The 12,405-nt window shown below is 42.8% G+C and overlaps 1 protein-coding gene across 1 annotated transcript in view; it reads right to left on the reverse strand.

The window, feature by feature from the left end:
* Nucleotides 1-12,405, reverse strand: part of MAPK1 (mitogen-activated protein kinase 1) — a 107,670-nt gene that overhangs the window by 10,678 nt on the left and 84,587 nt on the right. The window contains exon 7 of the mRNA XM_045887193.2: nucleotides 571-680. Within this exon, the coding sequence (XP_045743149.1) occupies nucleotides 571-680 (110 nt within the window). The remainder of the gene's footprint in view (nucleotides 1-570; nucleotides 681-12,405) is intronic.

Consider the following 12,405-nt stretch of genomic DNA (forward strand, 5'->3'; position numbering starts at 1 on the left):
CCTGGCTGTCCAGCATGCTCCAGAGGCCTGCCACATCCATCTCTGGACTCATTTCTCACCACAAAAGGCTCTTGTGTCCCCATCCCCAAGGAGGCACACCAGACACGAAGTCATGAAGCCACAGTGGGAACTGTCCAAGCTGCCCCCCGCCTCTGCTTTGCAATGCCCCTCCCCAAGCAGGCAGTTGGCCTCCTTTCCACCCTCAGGCAGGCACTCTGATTTAGGCACCTCTTTCTGCCACAAACCATGACAATGGTCTCTAGCCTTGGACCCCTTGTTTATCTATGCTCCCCTTTATTCATTCATTTCCGCAGGCCCACCCCTGCTGCAGGTGGCCTGGAGGAAGCTTTCTAAGATAGAAGGGGCTTGGGGGTTGGGGTGGGGAGAGGTTTCAAGCTGTGCTGGCAGCACTAGTCCTCAAGGCAGATGATGTGGGCTACTGAGAGGACCAGGTGTGGCACCATATACCTCTCAGGATCGATCTAAGCATGACATCTGGGCCCTTCCTGGCTGGGCCTGATGCTGACTGATAGATATTCCTGAAGAAGCAGCCAGGAGTATGGGTCTTACCTCATCGCTTGGGTCATAATACTGCTCCAGATACGGATGGGCCAGAGCCTGTTCTACTTCAATCCTCTTGTGAGGGTTGAATGTCAACATTTTGTCCAGTAAATCCAGAGCTACAAAGAGAAAGGTTTTGCAGTGGTGAGAAGCCAAAGGAACATTTACTGAATTACTTTCCATTTCCTGCTTAAGTAAACTTGACCCACAAACAATGGAACTAAGCATCGCCATGGCGAGAAGAACCCGCACACTGGGTGCCTATTATCCCTCTGAGCTTCTTGAGACTATGACCATCTGACAATCGCAGACCCAGGCTCAGAAAGGTAAGTGATCAGCTAAAGGCTGAAAGTGGAAGACCAAGGTTCAAATCCAACTCTGCTTACAAAACCTGGACTTTTCCTAAATCACTATTCTGCTTTGCAGGCATCTGAAGGAAAAGTGTTATATATGTATTTCTCTTAAGTTAACTCCAAAGCCCTCTCTGCAATGGCCAATTTATCTTTCAACACACAGAGTAGGCCTCCAAGGTCACAGAAGACAATGGTCACTTGTCCTCCTATGTGGTTTCCAGGTCCTGGCTGAGATCCATGTGTGAAGCACAGGCCCCCTGGCCCACTCTGCAGCTTGACATCTTTCTCCAAAGCCCAAAACAAAGTATTCTCTTTCTCTCATTCTCTTTCTTATTTGTTTGTTTATGTATGTATGTATGTATGTAATCTCTAATCTCTACACCCAACATGGGGCTTGAACCCATGACTCCTAGGTCAAGAGTCACATGCACTTCCAACTGAGCCAGCCAGGCGCCCCCAAAGTATTCTCTCGATCTGGTCAGTAGTCAGCAGCTGAACATTTCTTCTATGTAGAGAGTGGAGGAATAGAAGCAAGTGTGGGATCAAAAGGACCAAGAGGGAGAGACAGCTAATGAATAGCTTACCCTAGTGGCCTCCATAGCTATTGTCCAGGCACTACTTCGAGCCATGAGGAAAGCCAAAGGTCATGGGTGACAGTGGCTAGAACATGGGTTAAGGGAAATGTGACTGAACAGTTCCTGTATTTAGTATCAGGAGGAGGTTTCTTTTTTTTTTTTTTTTTTTTTAAGATTTTTTATTCATTTATTTGAGAGAGAGAGACAGTGAGAGAGGGAACACAGGCAGCGGGAGTGGGAGAGGGAGAAGCAGGCTTCCCACTGAGCAGGGAGCCCGATGTGGGGCTCGATCCCAGGACCCTGGGATCATGACCTGAGCCGAAGGCAGACGCTTAACGACTGAGCCACCCAGGCGCCCCTCAAGAGCAGGTTTCAATGAGAAAGAATACATGCTAGAAAAGACATTATTGCCCTTAAAAAAAAAATGCGTGCTTTTATTTAATGATGCTTAGAACAGTGGTTTCCAATTTAGGTAGCAGGTCCTTTCCTCAAAATGAAGGCTCTTGACAGGGAGTAAGTAAGGAGCTACCCAGCTCTCTTAATTCCTAGCTCACAGCTCTGAGGCACCCCTGAAAAATCTAAGGACTCCAAGGAACAAGTCTGAGAATGTATTCCAAGTCTGAAAAACTACTAGGCGATATAAAGAACACTTTTTAGAGAACATATCAATAAAATAAACAAAAAATAAATGATCAATAAAATATACAAAACCAAAAATGAAAACACTGCCATCTCAACGAAGCCTTATTTCTTACAGTGATAACTTATTAGATCATCGACCTCATCCACCTGCAAATCAGCACATATCACTTAGTCCTGAGAGTAGAATGGTAAAGGAAAATCATTTTAATCATTTATTCACTAAAAACTGTTCAACTCTGGAGAGCAGCAGGCCAGTACACAGTCTGAATCCAAAGTGCCTGACTGCTCGTGTGCCAGGTAGTCCCCGGGAGAGCACGCAGAGGCAGCACCTTACTGCCTCAGGTGACTGAAAGCACAGGCATGAGAGGATATGTGTGCACGTGCACGTGTGTGTGTGCGTGCCTGTGTGTGCATACTCAGCTCTGGCTCCTACTGTGACTTCCCTTGTTGCATGTCACCCACCCTTAATCTTCAAGACAACTGGGAGATGATAAATATGGTAAACCACATGCTGGACACCTGAGAAATTCCACGCAACACGGAACTTTTCTCATGTCCACAAACTGTAAAAAAGTTTTTTACATAGTGTACTTCTACAAATAGTCCATTTTCTATTTTTGCCTCTATAATCTTTTCAATACACATGAGTGTACTATAGGAAATTGGGGAACAGTGACATTTTGCTTTATGGGCTAGAGAACTTTCTGGAGCAGAGGAGGCTTTAGGAATCTAGAGTGTTGACTAAAGCACTGTCTGGACAGGAGAGGTATTCATCCTTGCAGCCATGACACGGGGTCTCAGGGGCCCACGAACAGGCTTTCAGAGGCAGCTCTCTCAAAAGTCAGGATAGTGTAGCACAATGGTCAATAACTCAGGTGCCTCTGGCCCCAATGCAAGTCCCACAGAACCCCTGGCAGATGTGTGAACATATGACATAACCACTTGCTGGGCATTACAGTCCTACTATCTGTAACCCAGATAATAAACTTAACCTATCTACTGTTCCCAACCACGGACTGCTCCCCCCACACCATCCCTCTCACCACAAAAGAACTCATCATAGACATTCCCCAAAAACTTTTTTTTTAGATTTCATTTATTTATTAATTTGAGAGAGTGTGAGCATGTGTGTGCAGGGGCACAGAGGGGTAGGAGAGAATCCCAAGCAGACTCCACACTGAGTGCAGAGACGGATGTGGGACTCAATCTTATGACCCTGAGATCATGACCTGAGCCAAAACCAAGAATTGGGCTCTTAACCAACTGAGCCACCCAAGCACCCCTCCCCAAGAACTTTGAGAGATTAGAAGCCATTTGGCCTTTTGCCCAATTAGACACCGTCTGTCAGGAAAAATCCAGAAGGGTCTGGCCACAGTCAGATTCTAACAGCATTAGTTCTCAGCCACTGGGGGATACTTTTCCCCTCCAAATCTTATTGGTACTAAGTAGGGAAACACTTCAAGGCAGCTGGTATTTGGCAGCTTAAGCAGCTCTAAAATAGACCTTTTAGTTCCTTCAAGTTAAATTCTAGGCCCTTAAACTTACTGGCAAAAATCACAAAGGAAGATAGGTTATTTTGCCACCTGAAAAATAACTGGATCTCCAACTCCCTTTTATTGCTAGCGCTATTTCTGCATTACTCACAGCTACAGAGGGGGAGAAGGACAGAAACGGGAAGCCACTGGCAGGTACTGATCCCACAGTCAAGAGTGCCTGGCCTCCCTCCTCCCACACCACACAGCAATCCACTGGCACTGCTCAGATGGCATGAATCACTCTGCCTGTGCGTATGCTTCCTCTGATACAGGTTTTATTTCCCCTAAAAACTGGAAGTCCCTTCAAGGCTGGGATTACATCTGACCACAATCCCTGACTCTCCTTTGTAGCCTCCTTGAACCCACACCTTCTCTTTAACTTCAGTGGGTACACGGCAACATGACCCTGCCCTTCTGTTACATCAGCCTTTTTTCTTTCCCATCTCAGCCCAGACCTGGGTGAGTCATATGATTGGCTCTCTACAGCACCACTGCAGGTCCATCTTACCTATCCAGCACAAGTCTCATCCAAGATCAAAGTTGCAACCTGTCACTCCCATCCGTGGCCTGAATTTCTGAGTAGGGCCAGAGAAAAAGACCTGGCTGTTCAAACTGTGCCACTGCAACAATGCTTCTCAAACTTCCCAGTCTTAGAACCCTGCTCTTAAAACCTACTGATGATTTTTTTTTTTTAAGATTTTATTTATTTGAGACACAGAGATACAGAGAGAGAAAGAGAGAGCATGAGCGGGGGAGAGGCAGGGGGAGAGGGAGAAGCAGGCTCCCTGCTGAGCCAGGAGCCCGACGCGGGGCTGGATCCCAGGACCCTGGGATCAGGACCTGAGCCGAAGGCAGACGCTTAACCATCTGAGCCACCCAGGCGCCCCTTGATGATTGATCTTAAAAAGCAGTTAATTCAGCCACAGTTCAAACTGTACAAGCACTTTTCTCTGAGAAAAACCATTGCATTCAGTATGTGGCAGACATGCTTTATGTGTCTATGTTCTCATTTTGTTACACACAATGTGCACAAGACAATGTAAGCAGGGTGGGATGTAATAAAGCAAGTACTTTTTACTGCTCTGTCAGGGACATGCTTACGTGCAGTTGGCACCGGTTTTTAGCTGTGAGGGCATGGCACAGCCACTGCCTTGTCCTGGGTCGAGGTGTCGACAAGTCTTGCTCACCACTGCTTCTGCACCGAAGTGTAGATGGCAGCACAGAGAGAGTGTGAGAACACCTTCGTGTTACTATGAAAATAGTTTTAACCCTATGGACACCCTGAAAGGACTTGGGATACCTCAGAGATGTAAGGAGCACACTATTGAGAAGCGTGTACCACACAAACTCAAGATTTTTAATCTTATCAAGCCCTCCCCCCCCCCTCCAATGTTCTGGGAAATCTCTGCTCAGCTGCTTTTCTATTCTAAGATTCTTCTCAACTCACACAGCTTGAGTCAGACCCTTCCTGCCATATGAACCTCATTACTCTGTGCAGGTATTACTGAGGGTGCTACCGAGAAAACAGAGGTCCCCAGGAGCAACCCTCCTGGATGTCCTTCCACCAGATTCACACATAGCCTTATTGTAGAAAGAGGAGACCCTCTCCCTGTTCGAAGCCAAACCTCCACAACGTGTAGCCAGCTCCCCCTCATCTGGACCAGTTGTTTCTGTCTGCACTTTCCATTTCCAACTCCCCGTTCACACTGAGTACTTCAACTTTTTTTTTTTTTAAAGATTTATTTATTTGAGAGAGAGAGAGAGAGAGAGCACACGAGCATGTGCACAAGCATGCATGAGCAGGGGAGGGGTGGAGGGAGAGGAAGCAGGAAAGAAAATCTCAAGCAGACTCTCGGCTGAGGGCGGAGCCCGGTGTGGGGCTCAATCTCACGACCCCGAGATCATGACCTGAGCCGAAACCAAGAGTTGCATGCTCAACCAATTGAGCCACGCAGGGGTCCCTCAAATACTCTTATGTAGTCACCAATGATCCCTTAATTGGAAGCCTCTGTTCCACAGAGACTGCTGAGCATGTCCACTTTCTCATGATGCTATCTACTGCTTCTGTGAAATATGCACTAGTTATTTTCTTTGTCCATCATTCTTTCTGGTTTTCAAGAGTTCCTACTCCTATTCCATTGGCCACTGAAGGTTCATGTTCTCTAGCTCTGACATGTCATCCTTCTTAGCCTCTCAACCTCCTGTATGATTCCAAATGCCATCTGTGAAAAAATTCCTAAATCTATCTTTAGCCTAGAGCGCTAACCCAAGTTTCAGATTGATAAATACAACTCTCTGCAGGCAATAAAAGAGTGTATAGCTTATGACCTCATTCACAGGGGTCATAATATATAATACATGTATTTACAGGCGCAACTACAGAGTCTGGAAGCCTTTCGAACAGGTTATCTGAGAAATGGAGACAGACTTCTTACACAAATTACACTTTTATTTTAAAAAATAAACAGAAGCAATTTCCATTTCAAACTTCCGTTCACACTGAGTGCTTCAACTCTTTTTTTTTTTTTTTAAGATTTATTTGGCCACAAAGACTGGTCAGGGATGAATACAAAGAAGCAGTGAGTCCCACAGTGGGGTTGAAACTATCAGGAAACAGGTCACAGTGACCTGGAGCTGCCGGTGGCCATCCTGTCACCACAAGAAAAGAGCTAACTAACAATAAAGACATCAGAGAGGAAGGCAACACTGAACGACAGAGAGGTCCAGATTCTGGTCAAAGTGGCTATGCTCTGGAATCCAAACATCACTCAACCTGTCAAGTTATGAGAGCCAGTACAGCCCTTCTTCAGGCCTAAGCCATTGGCAGTAGGTTCTTGTGAGGTGGAACCAAGAAAGCCTCAAACAGCTGACCCTCTAGTCTGTGAATGACTCATCCAAGATCCCATCTCTCAGCCCCAGCACCCAAAGCCCCATCGCTCAATGTAACCACTGCTAATCTTCTGACAAATTTTGTAGAATTTTTCTCTGCATGTTCTTTTACATGGCTGAGATCATACCTTATATAAAAAAATGCTGTATTATTTCCCCAGTAAATATTGCTCATTAATATTTGTCCATGCTATAAAAACTTTGTAAGAATCACTTCTAGTGACTTTATGATATTCTAAAGCTTTAAGCAGAGGCATCATAGTTTCTTCAACCATTCAATTAACATTTAGCCTTTAGGTGTCCTTAAATTTAATATGCCCAAACTAAAGTCTCAACTGCCACTCTTTAAAATGTTCCTCCTACTTTTCCTCATCTCACTGTTTTCTTCATGTAATTGTGTTCTTGTCCTTTGCTCATGTATTTATCCACTGAGGTCTTAGATTTCTCTCTGTTCTTCAGGCATGACTAATTTAATGATGAGTCTAACATCAATAAACTAATAATTCATGTAACTCTCCCAAAATTACCCTATGAGGTGGGAAATGCAATTTGTTCCAATTTTGAGATGAGGAAATTGTGAAACAGAAAAGTTAAATAACTTGTCCAAAGTCAAAGATTTGAGGTGGTGGGGTCCATCTGAATTCAGGAGGCCAATTCTAGAGCACAAGGCCTAAACCATGGTGCTGAGCTGCCTTAACATTAAGAGTTTTAGGACAGGGATCCTTCAAATGTTTTTCAATTTGGAACATTTTATACCTACTGCTCACACCTATCCAATCTACTTTAAGTTTTAAACTTTTATGTGATCAAATCTACCATTTTTTTCTTATGTTTGTTTTCTTGGTTTGTGTATTTTCACAGCCTAGGAAGAAAGTCTTTCTCCATTCAGAGATCAGAAAAATACTGAATATGCTAAGTATCATTGGCTTTTAATGGCATGATTTTTAAAACTGTATTAAATTATCAATTCTTCTGGAATTCACTTTCAAGTATGAGTAATGATTTAAATTGATTTTCTTCCAAATAGTTATTCAACTAGCCCAGTACCATCTGTTGAATAATAATCATTTCTTCCCCCTCACTGGAGTAATTTTGGAGAGAATCCTAAACTAGACTCCTTTGAAGAAAAATCTACGATACTACTGTTCAAAGGACTCAGCAATAAGAAATTTCTACCAAATATGTGAAAAATATTCAATCTCAGGCTTTTTTTTTTTTTTTTTTTTAAAGTAAGCTCTACGCCCAACGTGGGACTTGAACTCATGACCCTGACTGAGATCAAGAGTTGCATGCCAGGTGTGCCATCTCAGTCTAATTAAAGAAAAACAAATTAAGGGGTGCCTGGGTGGTTCAGATGATTAAGCGTCTGCCTTTGGCTCGGGTCATGATCCCAGGGTCCTGGGATCAAGCCCCACGTCTGGCTCCTGGCTCAGCGGGGAGCCTGCCTCTCCCTCTGCCTCTCCCCTTGCTCATGCTCTCTCTATCTCTGCATCTCGAATGAATAAATAAAATCTTAAAAAAAGAAAAAGAAAAACAAATTAAAATGCCACTTCTCCCCCATTTGGTTGGCAGATCCAAAAGTTCAATACCCAAAATTGCTGGAACAAAAGATGTGACAAACTGCCAAACTGCCCTCCAGAGAGGCTCAACCAATTTACATGCTATCAGCTGTCTCTGAAAACATCCGTTTTCCCCACAGCCTTGACCATATGGTGGGTCATCAAACTTTTGATGCTTTCTACTGAGTAAAAAAAAAAAAAAAAGGAATTACTGATCTTTCCATGTTCATATCTCATATAATAAAAATGAGTACCAGGACGCCTGGGTGGCTCAGTCAGTTAAGTGTCTGCCTTCGGCTCAGGTCATGATCCCAGGGTCCTGGGATCGAGTCCTGCATCAGGCTCCTTCCTCAGTGGGGAGCCTGCTTCTCCCTCTGCCTGCCCTCTGCCCGCTTGCACGCTCTCTCTCTCTCTCCCCCTCTGACAAATAAATAAATAAAATCTTAAAAAAAAAAAAAGAGTACCTTTTCCTAATATTTGAGATATTTACACTTCCTTTTTTGTAAACTATCATTAACCGGACTTAAAAGTGCCAATGTTTCAGTTTGAAAGTTTCAGTGTTGTGAGTTCCCTGAAGTCTCCCATTCACCTATTTATGTCATTTTTTTATTAAAGATTTTTTTTTTTATTTATTCATTTGAGACACAGAGATAGAGATAGAGATAGAGGGAGAGAGCATGAGCAGGGGGAGAGGCAGAGGGAGAGGGAGAAGCAGGCTCCCCACTGAGCCAGGAGCCCGATGCGGGGCTCAATCCCAGGACCCTGGGATCATGACCTAAGCCGAAGGCAGATGCTTAACCATCTGAGCCACCCAGGTGCCCCTCTATTTATGTCATTTTTGCACAAACCCAGACTATTAGCTCCCTGCAGGCAGGTAATCAGTTTTATTGCTGTTCTAAATCCAGGCCTTGGAACCCTGATGGCACAGAACACTCAGATCTATTTATTAAATAAATGAATTCATGCATGTTATAGTAAAAAACTAGAAACAACCTGGTGGCAGATTAAATATGGCCACAAATTCTTTGCAACTCCTCCCATCAATGGGTGGATTTATTTCTCCACCACTTGAATCTGGGATGACCTTGTAATTTGCTTTGACCAACAAACTGTGGCAGAAGTATACTGCTATTTTTTTATTTTTATTTTTTTAAAAGATTTTATTTATTTATTTGAGAGAGAGAGAATGAGAGCACATGAGACGGGGGAGGGTCAGAGGGAGAAGCAGACTCCCTGCCGAGCAGGGAGCCCGATGTGGGACTCGATCCAGGGACTCCAGGATCATGACCTGAGCCGAAGGCAGTCGCTTAACCAACTGAGCCACCCAGGCACCCCAGTGTACTGCTATTCTGAGACCTTGCAGTTTCTGCTCTTTCTCTTTTGGAATATTTCTGCCATTAGAAGAAGCCCAGTTGGGTCTACTGTAAGATGATAGGCAATGGCACAAAGCAGAAGCAACTGTAAGATGTGGTGAGGCCACCTCAGACCATGCAACTTGAGGCAAGCTGAGCAGACCCACTTAGATGCACCCAGGCCAATGGACTTATGAACAAATACATGGTGGTCATTTTAAGGCCCGACTGTGGAGTAGTTACACAGCAACAGATAACTGAAGTGAACTTCAATGCCCAATATGAGACTGGTTAAAGACACTATGAGTCATCCATACACGGGAGTAATACGTAGCACTCTTTGTAACCAGGGATACAGAAAGATCTCCAAGATATATAAATGAAAAAAAAATCAGTCTTAAGATCTCAGAATCTAGACCTACAAATTCCAGTGGTCTGAACTTTCATATGACCCTGTGATGCAAGTACTATTACTAACTCTATTTTGTAAAATAGGAGGGGTGGCTCAGTTGGTTAAGTCTCTGACTCTTGATTTCAGCTCAGGTCATGGATCTCGGGGTTCTGGGATTGAGCCCTGCCTCAGACTCTGAGCTCAGGTCAGAGATTCTCAGCTTGAATCTCAGCTTGAGATTCTCTCCCTCTCACTCTGCCCCTCTCCCGGCACGCACGCTAATATAAAGACCGAAATCTTTAAAAAAAAAAAAAATTAAATAAATAAATGGGAAAACTGAGTCCCAGAGAGGTTAAGTAGTTTGTTTAAAGTTCACACAGCTAGTAAGTGGCTGGCTATGAATGGAAACTCTGTTTCTGTTAGAAACCGTGTTTCTAACACATGATGCTATATTGCTCACTCCAGCACTACCAACTCCCATTTTTCCACTTTTTTTATTCTATTCTATTTTATAACCCCTCCCTGCTTCATTATTTTCATCCAAGGCCTACATTTCAAAATTAACTTCCTGGATTTTAGTAATGTTAATTATTATCTAAATGAACCAATCTCAAAGTCCATAGCTTTAACCTAAGGACAATAAGCTAACTAAAAGTCTCAAATAATTTGATACAAATCACAGCTAACAATAAAAAAGAGTGAGGAAACAAACAGGAGGGAAGCCTGGAGGTCTTTTTATTCTAAAGTCTTAATTATGCAGTTTTGTTATGTATTAAAAAGGCAACTTAGAAAGTAAGATTTAGGTGACATGCTTGGGACAACACAGAATACAAACCAATCTAATCAGTAACCTATGCAATGCAAATGAAGGTATAATTTTTTAAAATCTTACAATTATAATGCATTGTGTAATTACAGAATTGTAACTAAATAGGTAAAAGCTGTGCGCACCTTGGAATAGCAAACGTTAAAGATTACTTTGGGATTCTGGTAATTAAGGGTGTTTCTTTTACCTACTCTTTCTATACTTTCAAACTGTCTCCCATGATAACACACTATACCTTTATATCAAAGATTTTTTTTTAAGATTTTATTTATTTATTTGACACAGAGAGACACAGCGAGAGAGTGAACACAAGTGGGGGGAGTGGGAGAGGGAGAAGCAGGTTTCCCGCGGAGCAAGGAGCCTATGCGGGGCTCGATCCCAGGATCCTGGGACCATGACCTGAGCCGAAGGCAGACGCTTAACGACTGAGCCACCCAGGCGCCCCTGTATCAAATATTTTAAAAGATAGTTCCTCCAACATCAAAATGAATTTAATTTTAAACAACCAAATGTTTCTGAACCTTGACTCAGATCAGTACATAAAACAAATTCAACATCGAAGCTGACAGTTATTAAAGTAAACATATACAGACATAAGAGCAAAAGTTAGAAAAAGCTGAATTTCCAAAAGAAGACTGGATGACATGTTGTTGTTTTTAAGTAGGCTCCATGCTTAACTTGGTGCTTGAACTCACCGCCCTGAGGTTAAGAGTCACATGCTCTACCGACTGAGCCAGCCAGGCACCCCTGGATGAAATGTTTTAAAATCATTAAAGAAAAGCCAGATCTATGTATTAACATGGAAAGACACTCAGATACAATTCTATTAATAGTGACCTTTAGGGAATAATTATAAAAGAATTTCACCTTTTTAGTTGAATATTCCTAAAACTTTTGAATTTTTACCAAAAATGTTAGCTTATATAATAATTATTTATAGAAAGGAAATTTTAGGTAAAAATAGGGATATGTATGAAGATAAAGAAAGCTGTGGAAGAACAAGCACCAAGGTGCTGGCAAGCTGCTCTCTCTCTGGTTTCCCATTCTGATTTCTTCTTCCACTTTCAAGGACCCCTGTGATTATACTGGGCCCACTTGAGATAATCCACGACAATCTCCTCCTTCTTAAAATCAGGCGAGGGCGCCTGGGTGGCTCAGTTGGTTAAGCAACTGCCTTCGGCTCAGGTCATGATCCTGGAGTTCCAGGATCAAGTCCCGCATCGGGCTCCCTGCTCAGCGAGGAGCCTGCTTCTCCCTCTGACCCTCCCCCCTCTCATGTACTCTCTCTCATTCTCGCTCTCTCAAATAAATAAATCTTTAAAAAAAATAATAATAATAAATAAAATAAAATAAAATAAAATCAGGCGAAAGCAACCTTAATTCCATCTGCAACCTTAATTCCTCTTTGCCATGTCACCTAACATATTCACAGATCCTCGCGATCAGGATGTGGACATCTTTGGGGATGGGGTCATTACTCTGCCTACCACAATTCTGTAATAGTATAAAGTCTTTAAAAACAGCCACCTATTAAAAAACAAAAAAACCAACCACCTAATATATTTAACAGATACATGCTAAATAGGCCTAATGGATAACATAATTATTAAACAAAGTTAACTTAAAATATAAAAGAGTAAAATGAAATCCATCACCTTTTTCTCTTATAGATGAGGGCTCTTGGTAATTTATCTAAGAAATCTTTGTCTAACCTAGAGTCAT

This window comes from Mirounga angustirostris, unplaced genomic scaffold (genome assembly GCF_029215605.1).
Source record: "Mirounga angustirostris isolate CCGP_5_RB_7025 unplaced genomic scaffold, mMirAng1.0.hap1 SCAF_14, whole genome shotgun sequence".
Taxonomy (NCBI): domain Eukaryota; kingdom Metazoa; phylum Chordata; class Mammalia; order Carnivora; family Phocidae; genus Mirounga; species Mirounga angustirostris.